At 38.3% G+C, this 21,423-nt stretch overlaps 1 protein-coding gene across 3 annotated transcripts in view; it reads left to right on the top strand.

Moving 5' to 3' along the window:
• Positions 1-21,423, top strand: part of lrfn5a (leucine rich repeat and fibronectin type III domain containing 5a) — a 113,503-nt gene that overhangs the window by 78,093 nt on the left and 13,987 nt on the right. For all 3 annotated transcript variants that reach the window (XM_034858400.1, XM_034858399.1, XM_034858401.1), the window contains 6 exons: positions 10,923-11,146; positions 13,595-13,723; positions 13,914-14,094; positions 14,753-14,908; positions 15,545-15,804; positions 17,286-17,753. In XM_034858400.1, coding sequence (XP_034714291.1) covers positions 10,950-11,146; positions 13,595-13,723; positions 13,914-14,094; positions 14,753-14,908; positions 15,545-15,804; positions 17,286-17,753 — 1,391 coding nt within the window. In that variant the 5' untranslated portion in view covers positions 10,923-10,949. The remainder of the gene's footprint in view (positions 1-10,922; positions 11,147-13,594; positions 13,724-13,913; positions 14,095-14,752; positions 14,909-15,544; positions 15,805-17,285; positions 17,754-21,423) is intronic.

Genomic DNA, 21,423 nt, shown 5'->3' with positions numbered 1-21,423 from the left:
TCAATGTGCTTGCTTCACGTTCTATCTAAAAGCACCATGGGGCTCAGTAGTTGCTAACTTCTTTGTGTGTTGCAGAACGCACAAAGTGTGAGAAAAGTGGTCTGTGAGCCAGGTACTGGTTAAGTTTAGCCAAAAGAAGTTGAATTTCTGTGACAGTTGAGGTTAGGCACCAAAAGTAATTCAATCAGGAGAGACATGTTTGCAGATATGCAATTGAGGTTTATTGTACAGCTCAATAAAATGTACCAAGTCTTTGGCGGTTAGACTCCATCGCTATAATATTTCGTATATACATAGCGGTAGAGACCCATCCGACCCCCAGATGGAATCTAGACACCGGCGGTGGCAACAAAGGAGCCCGAAGACCAGACCGAAGGAGGCTCCGGACCGGTCAGCTGGAGTAGATGACTGGAGGTGCAAGGGGGGGTGGAGGGTTGCACTCTTTGCTTGCAACAACAGCTGAATAGCACAGGGAGAAACATATTTTTTAAAGCAGGGTTGGGACCAAAATTTGTCTAGACAGTCCACTTTGGACAAAAGTGGTGGAACAACAGACTGAAATTGTTATTCCTTAAGCCATCCTGCTAGCGTGGAAAATTTCTTGCAGTAGTTATAACCCTGCACACTATGACAGAGACTCTGTGCTATCCGTGTGGAAGTATAGCTTACATTAACATGCAGTTGAATAGCTTAATGCTCTAAATTCTTACCATGGCCAATGGTCTTGTATTTGAATTGTACCATCAATGCTTGATCCATCTTAAAGCAATAAGCTGCGAAACCATTATACATCAGATACCTTGCAGCATCACGAATATATGCAATCATATTTAAAGTGAGGGATGCCGATAATAAGGTTATGGCATAGAAACTATCTTGTGAACAAAATATCATCTGATAGCCAGCAATGGATGCACTCCAACATGTTTGGAAATATGGTACTGTGATGTAATGGTGCGGATAGAGCGTTGTATACCAGATATTACACAGCACGTCATAAATCAGGCACTTAAAGTACTGCTGTTAGGCTCTCACGGCCAAGATCTCCTATTACAAGTCTTTATCTCGCTCCCTTTTTTCTTTTCTTTTACTGCTTCTCTTTCTTGCTCAGTCATACTCATAAGTGTGTTTATAACTGGATCTAAAATCAATACTGGTGGTATATGTGTGTGTCTGGTGTGTACTTTTGTGCAAAAGCATCAAACATGCATTCGTGTGTATGGTTTTAGGCGTGTGTCCATGCATGTGTGTGTTTTCTCATTCCACTGCTATCAGACTGACCTTCGCGGTGATTATCTCATATTCCTGGCAGCTCATGTACTCCTATATATCAACCAGCTGGCTGTTTCTGTTATTGATTGGTTTGATTTTATCCATTAAGTCCAATTCAGTCGTAAAGAGAAGAGTGGTGAATGGGAGGAGGCAGGTCAACGGATACCTTAGCCTTAATACAATAAAAACGTGCATGTGCAAAATGACTTCCAGGTCAATATGAGCAGGTGGATGCGTTGGAATTGACTATTCACTAAACCCCTCCCATGGACAGCTATTGTTGAAGGTACAGGCGCTGTGGGTCTGTCAGTTTGGACTTTTCTTGTGTGGATGGAGCTGTGGTAATATTGCTACTCTGCAATTAGAGTTTGTGGGGAGGTGTTTCTAGCTTTTAAACGTTTAGACCAAAACATAAGAGCAAAGGGTTAAGGAATGGATTCAAAGGCTTCTTTATCAGATCCAACTGTAAGCATGCCCAGCTGTCTAGCATACTAGCAGCAGTGGAAACAAGCGTTGATTCCAAATGCTTAGCTAAGCATTGTCCTCATAACAAAAGCTTTATATTTTTAATGTTTAACCCTCATGTTGTCCTCGGGTCAAATTGACCCGTTTTAGCAATGTTATTTTTAATTACCCAAAATAACATAACACAACGCTCAATGGCAAGTATAAATATCTACTTTCATTATTTTCAGGGTGTCTTAATTTTATATTCAATTTGATAGACTTGGAACAAATAATTGAAGTGGTTTTGAAATAGTATTGAGTAAAAGTTGACATATTCCAGTCTGTGATTATCCATCAACATACATTCCTTTCATTTTAGTCCAAATAATTCCTAATTTCTGCTTTTGTTACTCCAACATTAGGTATAATTTCCTATAAATGAGGTTTATTGACTGTAAAAAATAACTGTAAACCTAAAGTTAATAACTTAGTGTTAAGTAGTGTTGAGAACGTGAAAAAAGTGACAAACATTGAAAAAAAGCGTCAAAAGTGTTGAAAAAGGGACAAAAACGTAAGAAAAAGTTAAAAAGCATCAACAAAAGTTTGGATTTAAAATTACGACGGAAAGGCAACACAAGGGTTAAAACCGAAAAACAGGTTTGCATTATAATAAAATAACAGTCCAATCTTACAGGTGAGGATGCTGACTTATTTTGCAAGACATCTCCCTTCCTGAGTTTCACTCTCACAATGGAGACTTGTAATGGGAACCAGTGCCTTGTGGCCCAGCCTGGTTTCCTTATTGTAAAGGGTTGCCCAAATCAATAAACAATTGTTTAGATATTTCTGCATGGAACACGCAGCTCATGCTATCATTCAAGTAGTAATTAAATGCATATATAAATTCCTCTTTTTACAGTTCTCACTTAGTAACAGGTCAGCTTGAAACATGCTGGAGTCCGTATTTTTTCTACCAATCAATGGCGCTAACTTTAGCTCTATTAGCTCACCAGCTACAGCTGACAATATTTTCCAGCAGTTGTCTTTTTTAATTAGAAAAATTAGAAAACCTGAATAATTAAAAAACCTGCTTTTGTCACTGTGACATTAGAATTGTAAATCTGCCGGTTAGCATTTTTTATATTTTAAAGGCAATCTCTCATTTTGAATATTTTTTTTCAGACATCCTGCATGTGTGTGTGTGTCTGTATGACGTTTGTGCACACATAGAATGTATTTGGCTTCAGCTTGGAATGCAAAACACCCGTGCAGATGAGATTCAAGACTTTCTGTGGTAGGGATTCATTTTCCTTTAGCTGCATGTGTGTGGGCTTGTGTGTGGTTGGTTGCTCATTTGCCTATATATGATCAGGATTTTTAGAGCGTGTGTGTGTGTGTGTGTGTGTGTGTGCGTGTGTGTCTGTGTGTCTGTGTGTCTGTGCCTGTCTGTGTGTTAGTGTGTGGGTTTGTGCTTGGCCTTGCTCAGTGCAGCATTCTCAAAGTGCACTAATTGAATAAAGAGTAATTGTGATGTATTTAGGCAGCTGCTGACCCCTGTTGTTCAAGTGGGTAAAGCCATTAACTTAAGCGTAAGGTTTACTCCAGTGGACACACTGAAAAACAAAGCCAACAACTGGAAGCAAGAAAACAGGAAGCCAGCGGCTGGGTTAGTTAAGTGGCTTGGGCTTTGGTGCTTTTTTGTTATGCATTAGGTGCTGGTACAAACAACCAAGGTACAAGCTTGAAGGCACAGAAAAACACGTAAACTATTAATTTGCTCGAGAAAATGAATAACCAGCAGCTAAAAGGTTTTCCAGCAGCAACAGCCACGCCTACAAGCTTTGAATCAGGTGACTAAATGTACTTCCATTTTGCATGAGCTTTTCCTTCATTACCTCAAATCTGCTCTTAATGTGTGCTGTATTTGAAGTGCATCTCCTGTCCGTTGTGATGTGCATGTAAAAAGTTAAATCAACATTCTTTTAGTGTCCAAAATGCGTTAGGAAAAAAAAGTTATTTTTAAGTTGTTGTGCCATCTTAGTTTTTAAAAACAACCTTTTAATGAAAGGCTAAAAGTTAACTCATGATTGAGGAAACAGAAGTTGAGAAAACAGTCGAACAGCAACGACCATTTAGAAGCTGTTTTGTTGCTTGGAATCATAAGTTTGCCTAGTTGTCATGTAGTTTTACATGTTCAAATGTTCAGTTATCTGAGAACCTTCTGAAAACTAAGTGTATTAGCTGTTACTTTCCTAATTCTTCAATTGTTCCATCTGTCATAGACAGAACAGAAATCCTAACCATCTGTATATGCTATGCTAAAGTGACAACGCAGGTATTTTTTGTAATTTGAGTTGACTAATTCTCAACTTTGGAGATCCGCCTCTTTTGGTCCCAACACGGACTGTTTACCTGTTTACCTGCATGCAGCTAATGCCAGCTCAAACATGATTGGTCAATACTACTTGAACTAAAAACACAAACCAGGAAGTTGCTGATACCAAAATCTAGTCTCCTACAGATTCTTCATTTATGTGGAAATATCTGTTGATAGAGCTTTAACCTTAGTAAATGCCCTGCTGATAAGCAATGTTTAAATATGTGTGATCAAATACCCTAGAGAAACATGCACATGTATCTCCAATAATACAGTATAATCAACAGTCCTGTAAACTCTAACATCATAGTAGAGCACTGTTATACTACTACTACTAGTGTAGTAGCTCTACCGCTGTCAACACTCACATTTGTGTTTGTGTTTTGGTTCAACAGACTTTAAGCTTCATATCTTAAGTTCGTATTTTTATACATTTTATTTATCAGCACTGTAATCTATTTTGATGTTCCTCTTTTCTGTTGTTACAATTGGACAAATTATTATCTTATTATTTTGTGAGAATCTTATAACTACAAGTAACCAATATTAGGGAAATCTGTTTATATTTTGTTACACATTTTTGGATTTATTTTTAATATTTATCGGCCAATATGTCGGAATATTGGATTTTAAACAACCAAATATTTGTATCGATATCAGCGTTAAGAATCCTCAGTCGGGCTCTACATCAGAGTCAATACATTATCTTAATCATTGTATGCTATGTTCTATAATAGGCGATTGAACAGAGCAAATGCACTATATCAAATTAACTAACTGAGATGTACATTGGATTTTTCTCATATTACAACAATCTGCTGCAGGCTGCAGCAATCTGAAATACAGGGGAAATCTAAAGAAGAGTTTCCGAATGTGTACCACTATCCAAATACATGTACAGTAATCTAAAACAATGCTTAATGATGTTAGTTTCTGTGTCACTTAAATATTTAGTTCTGGGTTGAAGTTGGAGCGGTTTGAATAGTTTGTTGCAATAAACAATGTTGCTCTTCCTTCAAGATCCCGGCGCTCTGAGACTGCTGGAGAACCCTTCAACATATGACGTGTTTTCCTAACTCTGACATGACTAATCTATTTTAACAACACAAGTACCATAGTACACTACCTGACACTCCTCAACAAAGAGCCCTGCAAACCGCGGGATGACACTTTAGGTTGATGTGGTTTCCTACTTTTAAAGGCCATTCACATCATGTGGTGAAGATGCCGGCTAGCGCTCTTGACTCAATATAGTTCACCTGTCAGTCAGAAAAAGCTACTGTTCAGATCTTAGTTATAAATAGCACCAAGAAATACTGCCTCTAAACTGTCATCTAGTTGCCACCTTTATTTCCTCTTCAGTAACTTTAAAGTTCAATAAAAAGAAGTTATTTTACACTTTGTTACAATATATATTCTATCCTTGTTCCCACTTTTTGGTAGCCATTGAAGACTTATCTGCTATATGACCCAAACATGTGTTGAATTTATTGATGTGTTAAAGGTGCCTTGCCACACAAACCTTTTTTATTTGCTAATGTGAAAGTGAACTGCTACCTCCTCTGTCAGCTCCAGCCACTGAAAAGAAATAAGCAGAGAAATCAGGCGAATTACAAAAGCTGGTCAGTCTGACGTCATGTTGCCTGAGCTCATTACTATTCATGAGCTCGCCCAGTTGCGCTGGGTAAAGGATGCTGATATCCAGGCTCTCATTGGCTAAAAATCAAGGTGAGTCTTCTTGCAGGCTTTGTAACAAGGGAACTAAGACATTGTTTCCACAATTATTTTTTTTACAAAGTCCATGGTAGACATTACCACAAAGTAATGAAATATGTGTGGCAGGGTACCTTTAAAACAAGCCAAAGTTCAGTTGAAACACAGCAAAATGGAAACTAAACATGATGTATGTTAAACCTACTGTAGAAGGTAATTCAGAGAAATGCCATATAACAGCACTGGTTGTACATCTAGTAAATTGTCAAAAAAAAGGTTTTAGCTTTCTGATTTTCAAGTCCAGCTGACCATATTACTAACTGCTGAGGAAATAATTTTGAAACGCAATTCGAAGAATATACAGTCGTACCTATTTGCTTATCAGTAAAATACAAATTTAAGTGTTATATAGTACAACAGTTTGTCTCTACAGTCAGAACATTTACATGCACAAAATTTTCCAGTTTTTGCCTTGATTTAAAAAAAGACAATATCCAACTAAGCTGTTGACATGGCTAAAGAAAGTGAATATTCCACAAAAATTCAGTTTACATGTAGCTATGAAAAATTTGTTTTTTTTTAACCAGCAGCGCAGAGTTTTTGGACCGTGTGAGCACAGCGCCCCCCTTTTTTATTCCTTCAACCAGCTTCTCAAAAAAGTTGCCATAGCGATGTGTGTGCATATCCAAAACCCCGTTGATATCCAAGTCTTTTATAAGTTTTCAAAGTAACTGTATTTCTCCTTCTTATCGGATCCACAGCCCTGCAAACTGTTAATTGGTTGGTTTGTAGACAGCAACCATAGCCATGCATAACGCTGGCCATAAACCTGTGGTAAAAAACTCAATTGAGATGCACATTCCGATATGTGCTGTATACATATCCAAATAATGCCTCTAAAACCTGAATTATACCGTAATATCCCACATGTTTTAATCAGAAAATGCTGTATTTGGAAAAAGACCTTCAACCGGAATATGCTGTTTACATGACCTGTGTCAAATTTGGAATATTCAGAATAATAGTAAAATATCGGTGTGCATGTAAAAGTACTCAATGATGTGTTTTTACCGACTACTGCAGTATCAATTACTGTCAAATATAAGAACTGACAAGAACATTTTTTGTCATCAGTATCCCTCTTTCTGGAGTCATAATTACATTATTTTGACAGATACAATGATGTCTAGTAGCATTTAAGGGGATTATTACTTGACACAGCAACTGAGTTTAAAAGGTTACATTATTTATTTCTCAACAACAATGGATTAAGCCTGTCTTAAACCTTGAACCAAATCTACACAGCTTTTTACCTTAGCTCTCAGATGTAAATACATGGGGATTGGAACATAAGAAGTCAAAATAAACTGTATTTCTGATTTGTCTGAGCATTGCCATATAGAGTGTGCTATAAGACGTATGGCCTAGATGTAGCATTGGCTAATTGCATGAGAATTAAGTGTGAAAAAGCTGATCAAGAGACCGAAATGTTCAATCATAGCTTCTTGGCAGCTTCAAAAGAGTTTGAATGTGTGAATACATCCAAGATGTCGCTTTTTACTGCCAAGTCGTTTCGCTGGTTATCCCCATGAGATTTGAATGCGGCCTAAGATCAGTTTCAGTATATGGAGCGTGTGGAGAATCCATTTCAGCTGTCCGGGAAGCCAGTTGTTCATCAGTGCGCAAGCCAGGGGTGAAACTGGCTTTATCGGAGCCCTTTAGGGAACTGGTTCTGTCAGTGTGGAAGGCTTTCAAAGAAGTGGATAAAGCAGCCTGCACACATGTGTGAAACAGAATCGTATTTTACACACTGCTACAAACAGAGCTTAATTTGTCCTCCTTACCCGTAATCCCTTTGGTTAATTCACCATTCGATTTGATCCTAGTGGTCCTACATGTCACCTCAAGCTAAACCGAGTCCGTTACTTGTGTGTGTTTGTGGAAAGGCAATGTGTGAAATTGAGCTCAATTCCACCGTGACCTTTTTTTTCTTCATGTATAAGACAAGTGACATTTTCCCATACAGTGAATGTGGTTTGAGTGTCACGTATGAGCGTGGCAGCACGACGCCGGCATCATCTATCCTACCTTGTCTTTTCTCGCTAAATGAAATTCCGTCTCTCCTTTTTTACTTTCACAGCTCAGCACTCATTTTAATTAGCTTGCTCTCTGATCTCTCTTTTTTCCCTCTTCCTCTCTGATAAATTTCCCTCGTTTCCTTTTGCACGTCTCTGCCTCTCTCACTCATTCTCTCTCATTACCAGTCATTTCTCAGAGTAATTAATAAGCTGATATCTGCTTTTGTGTCAAAAGGGTCATGAGCTTTCTCCCTCTCTCTCTCTCGCACGTTCTCTCTGTGTGTAGCATGAGTCATCCAGCGCTCTATTTAGCTGCCGCGCTGTCTTTCTGCTCTTCTTTCTCTGCACCCAAGTAGAGGGGGAAAGAAAAGCAGCAATTGTATGACCTAAAAGGTGGCAGCAGATTTCAGCTCAGTTATTACACAGAAATGACCAAGCAAAATAGAGAGTGGGCCACACAGCTAGATTAGAGAAAGTTGAATGGCTTCTTAGTCAGACCTGGGTAATGATTTGATATAATATGAATATGGAGAATGCACAGTATATCAACCTGCAGTAGAGTTTTATCTCATTGACTTGATTCAGACAGCAACACGAAAACAAGTAATTTACCAAAACGGATACCGAATACTTTAAACATTTCTCTGTAATTGTCTTTGTATATTCATCATTGTAATTTCTCTTGTTGCTGGTGGGCAGTTTCAGTGCCAACATTTAAGGACCATAATGATGGTGATATTTTATATTTTTTCTTTTTGTAAACAAAAGACCAAAATGGCTACGTTATTACACTACTAAATCATTTCATTGTGTGAAACATGAACACATTTGTTTGAACAAACAATTTTTCATGACTCGCCAACTGAAGGTCGTTCGATTGATAGTGTTTAATTGAAATCTCAATCATTGGCAGATGATTTGTTACGATAAATAAAGCCATAAGTTAAAACTTGTTTTTTATTTTTATTTTGGCTAATGTAGCTTACTGAAAATGTTGCAATGCACAGCTTTTTTTAACTAGGGTTAGGTTTTGTGTGAGAAAGTTCCACTGAGTCAAAATGTCAACTGCTTTCATCCTCACCAAGCCTGTGTTGTGTCTGTGTATTAATGTGTGTGAGAGAGTGTGTGTATTTGCATTGTGATCCCTTTAATCCTGATTCACCCATGTCCTTCAAACCCAAATCAAGGTTGTCATTAATGAGCATTTTTTCTCTCTCACTGTCTTGCCCTGCTCTTTGTCACTCGCTCTAAACCTTTCCTTATTAACTACAAACACTGCTGCTTACTAATGATGGCTGAATGTGTGTGTGGTTGTGTGCGTCTGTGTGTATGGTAACACTGCTGAGCAATAAATTACTCTAATAGACATCTCCTCTGGTTTGATTAGCGATGCCTAACAGTTGGTGGTGATTCAACTCTTAAAGGCCTTAGGGTTCATCTAGTCATGTCTGCTCATTAAGATGTTTAACTTCATCAGAATCTGATTCACTCCAGTTGCCAAGTTTAATTCATGTTCAGGAGCCACTGATGTGTGCAAATACTTAAATTCTTGATTAGGATCGAAAACCTCCTGGTAAATTTCCAGGCAGGCCTCTCACACTGCAGCACACTCTTCACCACAAAAACTGATCAATGGCCAACAATATTGAAATCACAAGAATTTGACACAATTACTTGTTGACTTCTGGAAATATGTTGCAATTATTGAACTTAAAAAGCAGTGGAAAAGTTAAATAAATCAACATAAAACACCTATACCTGTGAAATTTGTCTTAAAACTTTAAAACTTTTCTTTTCATTCAGGTCACAAGAGAAAATAAGAGTTTACATGCAAAACATAATGAGCTAAATATTAATAATACGTTTTTCTTGATTGTACTGTTTTTCTGATCATTGGGAGCCAAAATCATAATCACGATTACATTTTACTTAATTTCACAGCATTTCCCTGTACAGTACCGTCTAATAACTATGTGCTTTAATGTAAATTACATTTTATAATATTATATTACTGGAGTGAATATGTTTTTGATCATGATATTTCAGTTAACCAGCAGATAGTTAAGCAAAGAGCACACTTCATAACCTTTTAATAGATTTTGCTAGTATTTAGTCAACCAAAGTTAAAAGGTCAAATGTAACGCCAAATCCTGTTACTATGTGGGATGCAGCTTGTTTGAGATAGTAAGTGGGAAGTTATAGTAATCTATTTCCATTCATTCTTTATTTAAAAAAAAAATTTTTACAAATTAGTTGTTACACAACCCGATTCAAAGTAACCTTTCCTGTTAGTTAACTTGCTAACTAGCTAACTTACCAAAAGGAACATTTCAAATACAAAGTGTTTTTGACAAATCAATGGAATTGTTAGTCAAATTAATGGATTATATCCACTTATGGTATGGTAAAAGGTTAGTTTTATCTGCTTATGGCATCGTAAAAAAAAAAGTGTTTCCATTTTAAGCTCATTTCCTGTAATTCTTATAAACTTTGTTTTAATTCCCATTGATTTTCACCTTGAATACTAACGGAGTGTTGCAACCCTATACTTAATGCATACTAACAGAATACACAACTTGTAAAGTGCCAGTCTTTCTCCATACTGCACTTATCATCCTAGCTTTAAACTTTCAATATAGCTCTCTGCATTCAGAGCTGCATGCAGTCGTGTTGATATAGAAGTAAGTGCAGTGTGCCATAAGTAGTCAATTAGTCTAGCCTGGTATGAGACAGTTATACCCAATAGAGTGAACACTGTTGAAGAGCGTGCGCAGTGTGAAAAACACAGGTTTTTATTTGTACTGCATACTAAAACCTTTGAAGAAACACTGGGAATATATTAAAAACCATGTCAATTAATAGGCCATAATCCCCAATAATTGAATTGGGTGAAGAAAGGCCTTTGTCTTGGCATTCCTTGCATTTTATTTCCAGAGTGGCTTATACAATATTTGCTCAATTCTTATTAAAAGAAAAATAGTCCAACATTATTAATGCCTCCATTTCTCTCTTGTTTCTGTCTCCGTATGTCTCAGGTGTCGTGTCCAGGTGGGGTGGTAACCATGGAGAGGCTGTGGCTGTGTGTGATGCTGGCAGTCGCCATGGCAGTGCGGGCACAGATCTGCCCGAAGCGCTGCGTATGTCAGATCCTGTCACCCAACCTGGCGACCCTCTGCGCCAAGAAAGGTCTACTGTTTGTACCGCCGAACATTGATAGGCATACAGTGGAGCTACGGCTGGCTGACAACTTTGTCACAAGGTAACGATCACAACAATAATACTACTATTTAGAGTACTATTATACCGCTGATACTGCAGACACTGCTTCTCTGGTTACTGCCTTACTAGGACAACTTTAAGTACAAATCTTGTGACAGTTGTAGTGCATGAAACCACGGCCTCATTCTTTTCAATCAGAACACTGCTTAGACAGTCTGGGTGCAGTGAGTGACGTCTAGCTGACAAAAATCATCAATATTGTATCAAAAGCAACAACAAAAACAAATCACTCTTAGAGCTAAAATGTGCGGACTCCCTTAAAACCTCCGGGCATTTCAAGCTGTCAGGTAAGATTAATTTGAAATCCTGCAGGGAAGTCAAGTCAAGTGCAGGCAGTACAAAGAGCAAATCTAAGTGTATCTTCTAACGCAATGATCGCAAAACATTAAAATGATCTGTGTTTAGAGTTACAGTGAGTTCTCCTGTAGGTTTAGTCTTAGTTTTTTGAGGGGTATTTTAGGCTATTATTTAACAGGACAGCTGAAGACATGAAAGGGGACAGCAAGGGGGAATGACATGCAACACAGGGCCAGGGGGGGAGTCGAACCTGCGGCCACTGCTTTAAGTAGTAAACTCCTATGTATGGGCACGCGATCTAGTCAGGTGAGCTAACCAGGCGTCCTAGTCTTGGGTTTAACGCAAAGATTAGATTAATAAACAACTCTTTAGGTTTGTAGGTGACAAGATGATCCAATGCGAGCGACGAGAACCTGCATCAGGTTTACAGCAATTAGTCACTTTAGAATATGGAATTTTAGAATATATAGAAGTTATCTATTAGTGATACTGTAAAATAAAAATGTTCTGCTTCTTCTGACTATTTTGTAACCCCTCGAACTAATGCTACTAGTGAAAAGCAACTGCAACCTAAGCTTCTACATCTAAAATTACTGTAAGTGAAGCACACTATACTGTAATTAATAGGATACTGTTACTACTAGCACTAAAACTGCTAATAATACTTACTGTCTGCTATAGTGATTTGTTAGGATTCCCCTTGATACACATTTCAGGTGCCCTATTCCCACAAAAGTGGTGCGTCTTGTCTACTCAAAATATGTTCACTAAATTCTGACAAATGTGAATAATTCTCCAAAATCAAAAGTGAAAACCTATTTGTGTCATGTTTTTTAAAATAAATTATAGTAGTAGTCTATCGTGGCTCTGAACTAACACTTTGATGAAGAAAACTCTTGAAGCCATAGATGGGTTAAATAAGATTGGTTACACTTTACTTGAAGGTATCTACATACTGTAAACGAGACATAACACTTTCATGAACGTGTCATAAACATTATAAACAAGTCATAAACCTTTATAATGTAACGCTTCTTTTAGTAAGTGTCATTCAGTTTTGTCATGACAAGTTATGGTTAGGATTAGAGTTGTTGTGTCATGACAATGTCCTGTGTTGATGGCAGTGTCATGTCACTCTTCAAGTAAGGTGTTACCATAAGATCTCTTATGGTAACATAATAGAACTGAGACACGTCTCTGCACAGAAGGAACGGATATCTTACTCAAAACCCTCCAGTCTTATACAGAGGCATTACCTCATATTATCGCTCCATCATGTGGATGTCATTAAGCAACATACCAAAAACATGTCCTAATATGGTAAAATATTCTTATCACACCATATCGATTTCCAATACCATTCTTATTCCTAAGAGGAAAAGTTATCACAGTATACAATGTTTCTTTATTATGATATTATTTCTTCGCTGACATTTAATCATTAACAATCAATGTATAATACTTGAAGAGCTAAGTATGCCAGTCCTTGGAAAGTTCAGTATGTGTGTGGGGGAATTACCTTTTTTTTCTCAAAGCTGGAAACAGACCCACTGATCTATGATGTCATCAGGAGAGAAAGCCTGGAGCCTCTCCGGCAAAGAAGAATAAGTTGCTGAGTTTTTGGACAGAGCGGCATCGCCCAGGGTCCTTTTATGAAAATACAAGCTCATTTTCTGCCGGCACTACAATAAAATAAAAGTCATTTAGGCGTGGGAAAAAGCATATTCTTTAAGGCCCCCTGAGTAAGTCATAGTCGGTTCAAAGTCAATGGAGCAGCTCAAGGCTGTCTCCTGATAGCATTGCAGTTTAGAGCCTTGGTTCTCTGGTTTGCAGCCTTTGGAGAGAGTTGTTCACACACACAAACACACACACACAATTATTGAATGAGCTGCACTGGATGAAAGGAATAATATTTGTGAGTTCTGATAACTTACACATATGAAAGAATGTTCCCATTAAAAAAACTCAATCACTATTGGAAATGAAGGGTGCTCTGATAGTAACATTGAGAACTGGAATTGGTGGTGGTACTCAAAACTGTTGCTTGAGCAGATCTAGTGCTGGAGGGACATCTTGTGATATATTTAAATAGGCTCTTGTCTAATTGAACTGTGCTTATCTGTTTCCACAGTGTGAAGAGGAAAGATTTTGCAAATATGACACGGCTGGTGGACCTAACATTATCCAGAAACACCATCTCCTACATCACACCTCATGCCTTTGCTGATTTGGAAAACCTTAGAGCTCTACACCTCAACAGGTCTGGATTTGCATATCGCTGTAGACTGATATGTGGTTGTGATATCATGGAATAAATTGATTAATACAAGATGTGAGGTGTTTTTTCCAAATTTAGAGGGTTATTTCTGTTTCATCAATCTCAATCTCTCTCTTCTTTCCTCTCTCTTTCTCTCTTTCTCTCTCTCTCTCTCTCTCTCTCTCTCTCTCAGTAACCGGCTGACGAGGATAGGAAATGACACATTTTGCGGGATGTCGAAGCTTCACCACCTGATTTTGAACAACAATCAGCTGATGCTGATCCACCAGGGAGCATTCAACGACCTGCTGGCACTGGAAGAACTGGACCTCAGTTACAATAACCTGGACACTATTCCTTGGGAGGCCATCCAGGTTAGGATCTCTTTCAACTACAGCAGCCTTTCAAACATGTCTGTCTGGAGGCCTTCCAGAAAAATGCAATCCCAAGCACAATTAAATGGCCCCAAAACCTTTTTGGCCATTTATTTGAAATTCAAATTAAGAGATCTTAAGGGCTGTTGGGAGCAGAGGGAATTATGTGGACTATCTATTAAGATTCACTTAAGCTTAATTCTTAAGCATTTTAAGTGCAAACAGTTTCAATTTTACCAGTGCTCTTTGTCAGCCACCATTGTCCATGTAATACAAATGTCAGTGCCTCTGTGGATCAGCTTAATAGCATGCTTTGCCACTTACGATAACTGACTAGTTGTATTCAAATTTGATAAAAATGTGCTGTATTAGGTTCCTTGATCAGCCACATGATGGCTTTGTTGTTTTCAGTTCAGCTTTACATTTACAACATTGACATGTCAACATTGTAATTCAGCTTTAACATTTCTATCACCACTGTACATCAATGCATGAGAGAGAAAGGGACTGTGGCAATAATCAGGGCTTTGCTTTCTGGAAAGGCTAAAGAAATATTATTAAAACTTTTCTTCATATCCCTACATTTTTTAACTCCTCCATTTACTCTTTTTCAAAATAATAAAAATGTTCTCTGTCCTCTTTTCTGTTATTCCTGCAGAAAATGATTAGCCTCCATACATTGAGTTTAGACCACAATATGCTGGACTTCATTCCAGAGGGAACATTTTCTCTGCTGCAGAAACTCAACCGGCTGGACGTCACCTCTAATAAACTCCTAAAGCTGCCGCCAGATCCACTTTTTCAACGAGCACAGGTATTCTTAGAGGATTTATTCCCACCAATATAAAAACACAACATAAAAAATGCATGTTGAAACCCAACCAGGCACTTCATCTAACTTGCAATTTCTTGTGTGTAGGTGAACTGAATTCAAACTACAGTAAATGGTTGATTTGCACATTGTGCAGTAGTTGCCCTTTGTACCTAACTGTTTAAACAACTGACATATCACATATTACATTTTCATGTGTTTTTGCGCCCCCTCATAACTCAAGAAAACTTTTTTTAAACTTTGTTTCTTTTAGTATTGACGTTACCAGTTTATTTAAATTGGTGTAATTTACCTAGAAACTCCTAACTGCCTGGTTCAAAAGGTCATACTGCCCTTAAGGAAATAATGATATACTCGCCCTTAATAATAATAAAAATGTGATGTCGGGCCACTATAAATGTATAGTGGCACAATGGGACAACTTACATATTAAATCAGTGTAAATCTGTTAAAAATCTTCTTAAAATGTATGGGTATTTAAACTAAATTTCTAATCATATTTCATGTTTCTTGGCCCTGGTGATTTATGCAATCCCTCATCCAATTGCAGGAAGAAGGAGGCTATTGGTTAGAGAAGGGAATATTTTTTTAATTGCAATCATTGTGTCACACTACTAGGTCCTGGCGACATCAGGGATCATGACCTCCACGTCTTTTGCATTATCATTCGGTGGAAACCCTCTCCACTGCAACTGTGAGTTACTGTGGCTGCGAAGGCTAAACAGAGAGGACGACCTGGAGACATGCGCTTCACCCCAACACCTCTCTGGTCGATACTTCTGGTCCATCCCTGAGGAAGAGTTTCTCTGCGAACCTCCACTCATCACCAGATACTCCCATGAGATGCGGGTGCTTGAGGGGCAGAGAGTTATACTCAGGTATCAGTTTTTAACTGAGATACATAATAGATAGTGTAAATACATGCAGAAATGGAAAAGATAAACAACATTTCCTCATTATCCTAAAACCACTAACACGTACACACACAGTCACACACTGTCTGTTTTCATTCGTGTAGTTGTGCATTATGTTTACAAGCCATTCAAGAATACATGAAATGCCCGACTGTTCAATGAAGCAGAAGACAGGGACATCACACTACAATTTTAAGAAGGATGAATCTAAATCAAGAAGAGGTCTGTGAGACGATGATTACTTCATTTGCATATATATTGGTTATACACTTCAAATCATGATAGATGTTATGTTTTTAGATATGGAATTATGGGGAGAAAAAAAGGGTGAAGAAAATCAATGAGATACCATTATGATCTTTCCTTTATTGTGTCCTCTCTTCAGGTCCATGTATAAGGTATAATTCGAAATTATCAGTGGTCAACCCGCCTAACATTTCTCATCTTTTGTAGTATGTTTTTTTAACACATTCAACTGCAGTGGTACATGGTTTGTGTTTAAGATACCCTTTTTCTCTGGTTATGACATGGTGATAGTTTACCCGGCCTTTATTTTACAATTTTCAAGTAATTCCTCTGAAATACATGCCTTGGGGTTGCTTTTTGTCCCTTTTCAAAGGGGACCTGTGTCAAACTCCCCGGTGAGGCAATAAAAAGTATTATTTGGAGTGCTGTCCTAATTACATTTATATATTATTTTCCCTTTTATTTCCCACAATAACTCAGTTTATGTCATGACAGACCCATGTTTGAGGAATGCGTACAGTCCACGGAAAAATCCCTTACATGAGCTCTCTTGAGATATTTTGGTCTTGCACCAATTTCAATTCGGTAATGAAACTACACAAGAGATAATAATACAAAATCTGTATGAAAAAGAATAAAATAGGCTGTTGGTGGTTTCTGACCAGTATTTATTTTATTAGTCTGACTTACCTGAAGTACATTGCTGGGATAAAGCCTGAAGGTTGTGATTGGTTCAAAGAAATACAAGTTATTTTTCTCAATCCCAGAATAATGTAGATAAGCGTGAAGCCAGACACCCCATGCTGACACACAGCTGTGGCGCTAGGTCTGGCAATACAAGACTAGTGTTAATTGATAATGAAAATAATCATTAGTTGCAGCCCCAAACTAATTACTGAACCAATACTACAAGTAGCAGTATTCTTCTTTCCTTGTACCTACTTATTTGTCCCAGTACATGCCCAATATGTATACATAACACTGTAATTCAAAAGCTAAAGCGTATTCTAACTTAAAATAATGTGCTCTGCTGATACAGTAGATCATGTTACGCCTCTTTTCCCACCCACTCAAGTCCCAGGTGGAAGGTGGAGATAGTCCCGAAACCGCCATGAAGCAATGCTCTGCTTGTACTGTACAGTTGACCCCCATTATGTCTTGTTTCTAATAGATTCAACTTTACTGTTTTTCTTTTAAAGGTGTAAGGCAAGAGGTGACCCAGAGCCAGCAATCCACTGGATCTCTCCCGAGGGCAAACTGGTGTCTAACTCCTCCAGAACGTTGGTCTACAACAACGGGACCCTGGACATCCTCATCAGTACGGTGAAAGACACTGGCTCCTTCAGCTGCATCTCCTCCAACCCTGCCGGTGAAGCCCACCAAACAATAGACCTGGTTATTATAAAACTCCCCCACATCTCCAACAACACCAACAACATCCAGGAGCCCGACCCGGGATCGTCAGACATTTCCACGTCAACCCGAGGCGGAGCCAACGGGAGCAACGTGACGGGTGACGTTAAGGGTGGGGTGGATAAGAGGGTTGTAACGGCCGAGGCCACGTCATCAACAGCGCTGATCAAGTTCAACTTCCAGAGGAACATTCCAGGCATAAGGATGTTCCAGATACAATACAATGGGAGCCAAGATGACTCACTGGTTTACAGGTAAGACAACAACGTTCATCACAGTAGAGTCAGACAGTACGCAATGAAAACTGAACCATGATATGGCTGATTGGGAGGTAGAGAATTACTCAAGTCTGAGCTGTGTGGATTGGATTACAGTAGATTAAATGCAATTTTAATGATCTTGTTTGGATCCTTTTGCTAAGAGGCCTACGAGTTGGCCACCAGTACGCTACTGGGGCACGACAATGCTTTGATCCTGTAAATGAAAGACTACAATAATAAATAAATAAGTACAGCACAGATAAGTTACCAAAAGGAAATGGCAAATTCAAATACAAAAAAAGGCGTTCATATGATTAAATGTGTGTACAATTCAGTATGAGTTACATTTGCATAACTTCATGAACATAGCAAATGTTTCCCTGTCAACAAAACAGAAATGGTGGTAATGTTAATGATTAGCAATTTTTTCATCGGGGAATACAGTATGTACAGACTATTGGTCATGGCATATATACATACACACAGAGATGATACATGAATGGACAGCAAAGGAACCCTGATAAACTGCGACATGATAAAGTTCAGGATCCTCAGGGAAACCGGGCAAAGTAATGCAGCTCGCTCTATGCTGCCGACTCACCGGAGACACCCTTGACAGGGAGGGCTTTGCGAGTCCCTCTTGACTTTTGCCATTTGCTCACGGTTACACGGATTAGATGGAGCTCGCAGGGAATGATTGCTGTTTGAGCTAAATATTTACACCAGTGAAATGGGGGAGAGGAAATGAACAAACACACACAGCTCTCATAGGGGAAATCTGCCATTATTATCTGCCTTTCATACGACTAATCCCTGTACATCAGTATGCAACATCATCCGCAGCGGGGGGAGTATTGAGATTGACCGTATGGGTCATGATAATGACAATACTTTTGTTTTTTAAGAATTTATTTTTTCACCACAAGCTATGAGTTTGTAATCTTTGGTCTCTTACAGTCTTTATCTCTTCGTGACTTCACCTACTTTATATACTTTATATCATTTATATGACTAAAAAACACAGATCATTTGCAGAGGAATCTGATGGTATTATCTGCCATGCATATTATTCCTAATCTCTGTACATAATTCATCAGCACTTAAGTACATTCAGAGAATGCATCATTGAGAGACGGCGCCGATAGGATTTAGAGCTGTCTGTCTTGCAAAGATAGCATCATCACTTTTCACATCAAGATAGCTGCTTTTCCTCTTTTTATCTCTCTCTTTTTCTGCTCCTCTCTCTTTTATTCACAAGCATTTTGTCAGATTGTCTTCTGACAAAAGGCTGCGTTTATACTTTCAGCCCCAGACTTTAAAATACTTGTGTGATAGCATTATGTTAGTAGTGCATTACGGCTACAAAAACAAAAAGCTTCCTGTGGGGGCATGGAGGAGGAGTAATTTGACAGCCTTTTACCACCCACACTGATCCTTGCTCTGTCTGTCACATCACTCAAAGTCTTTCTTTCTTCCTGTCTTTTCATCCTCCCCTCTTCCTCTGGCTCTCCCTTCCTTTCTTCTTTTCAGCGCTGATGTCATTTGTGTTATCTTTCAGCTCTCTTGTCTTAAGAATAGCAGATTGATTTCCATTCCACACCTCTGCTGTCACAAAGCAGCAACCCATTGATTCAGTTTTTTCATTACCCAAACAGGGAAAAGGAAATAAAAAAAGCGGGACAACGTAAAAAGTCTAGTGGAAAACACAGGGGAACAACATAGGGCAGAGATGGCAAGAGTATGAGGGAAAGTGAGGGACGGATGAGGGAAGAGTGGTGCTATTGTCACAGACATGGCACTTACTTTTCAGGTTCAATAACATCTTATTTATTTCTGCGGCACATTGACATTTCTGCGCTTGCCTCCTCACCTGCTCAACATAATGCCCTTGAGTGAAGTTGTCTGTTTCCTTCATACTGTGAGTTCAGCTCTCTGCATAAACAGATGGATAAGTGAGTGATAGTTTAAAGCTTTTACAAGCACATCCGCCCGGTTATGTTAAAGTCCTGGAACACATCCAAACTACAATAGTTGTAACACTTGATTCTATGTTGATCACTGTAGGGAAACCACTCCTTCCACTGGGAAGTCAGGGTCAGCTGCAGAACTGCACTCCTGGAGCTGACAGGGATTCAGTGTTTTGATCAAGAACACTTGAGACAGGTAGATGTGTAATCCTGCTTAAGTATTGTATTTCTAATTTGAAGGCAGGCCTACTGCCCAGTCGGTCACACAGAAACCCCCCTCACAACAGAAGAGTCACAGCAATCTGATTTAAATAGTCAATAGTTAGATAAGGATGGCTATTTTGCTTGTGATTTCATTTATTAAGACTGAAGCATGGCTGATGAATAATTGTTTATATCAAAATAGCTATTTGAGAAGTGCAATTTTCAGATCCGCAATTGTTATTTATTATTACAAAATTAGCAGAGTGGCAAGTCTTTTTCCACATTAACAATCTAGGCGATTGTTTATGACTTTAGTCTTCAAGCTTAAGACTGTGAGTCTGTGAAGTTAAAGAAAACTGTAGCGTTAGCTAATTGCTATCTCAATTAGGGGTCATCAGTCAGGTATCAAACCACTGTAAGAAATGACTAACGATAAGTTTGTCCTTTCGTAACTTGCCAGTAATGCAGCTATTATAAATAATCACAACAGCAAGTGTCTTGATTAACTTTGATTATAGATAAAGTTTATCACTAATGTCATATCTTAAATTAACATTTATTTCAAAAACTAGCCAAATTTATTTCAAAGTTGACTTTTATATGACTGACTGATTTGAACCCTTGGGGGACCTCCACAACATTAACTGCATATTTCTTTTTCTCATTCTGTTCTATTCATTTAGAGTCAAAACAATTACGCTTGATAAAACCCAATTGTTTTAAACTATGGCCAGTAGTTTAATTTACGGGAAATAGTATCTGAAGTTCTTTCCTCAAATTGTTCAGAAGTAATTCAAAGTCCTTAGACTAACTGCACAAAATTTACTGCTTGCCCTGCCTTAGCCATCAAGAAAAAGTGAAATGGCAATTTCCGGGGACCCCGTCTGTCAAGGCACTAATCCAGAGCGCTAAAACTCTGTAATCATTGTACCTTTACATTTTTGGGACCTATTATTATTATTATTATTATTATTATTATTATGTATTACTGTACATGGCTACCAAAACAAAACAAAAATTTCGCTAATCATCCATCAACAGAGCGATTTTAAAACCTTGGGTGTCTATTGGTCTCTTTTCTTTTCCTTCTTGAATGGAAACTGTAAGGAATTATATTGAGCCACCCAGACAGATCTTATCTAAGCCTCAGATGTTAACCCCTTACATGTATTTCAGGGTCAGGTCAGGGAAAGGCTTATGTCACCTAAATAACATGCCAACCTTTTACAGATGACGGCGGATGCAGTCTTTCCTTTGCACCTCCCTGGTTTTATTGAACAATTCACAGCCATGTCGATGTTGATAATAAAACTCACAGCCAGCATCGACAGCGACGACCATAAAGCTGCCACAAAGTAGATTGTGCTCTTAGTCAGACGTAAAGCCAATTATTGCATGTAATTAGTGGTTTGGATGAATGCAATGCAATTTTGGCATTAAGAAAGAATGAATTGACAAATAAAAGGGTGAATAGATGTATTGTTTAGTCAATG

Source organism: Etheostoma cragini, chromosome 20 (genome assembly GCF_013103735.1).
Source record: "Etheostoma cragini isolate CJK2018 chromosome 20, CSU_Ecrag_1.0, whole genome shotgun sequence".
Lineage (NCBI taxonomy): Eukaryota > Metazoa > Chordata > Actinopteri > Perciformes > Percidae > Etheostoma > Etheostoma cragini.
The sequence above is the reverse complement of the archived record's forward strand: the minus strand, read 5'-3'. Positions and strand labels throughout refer to the sequence as shown.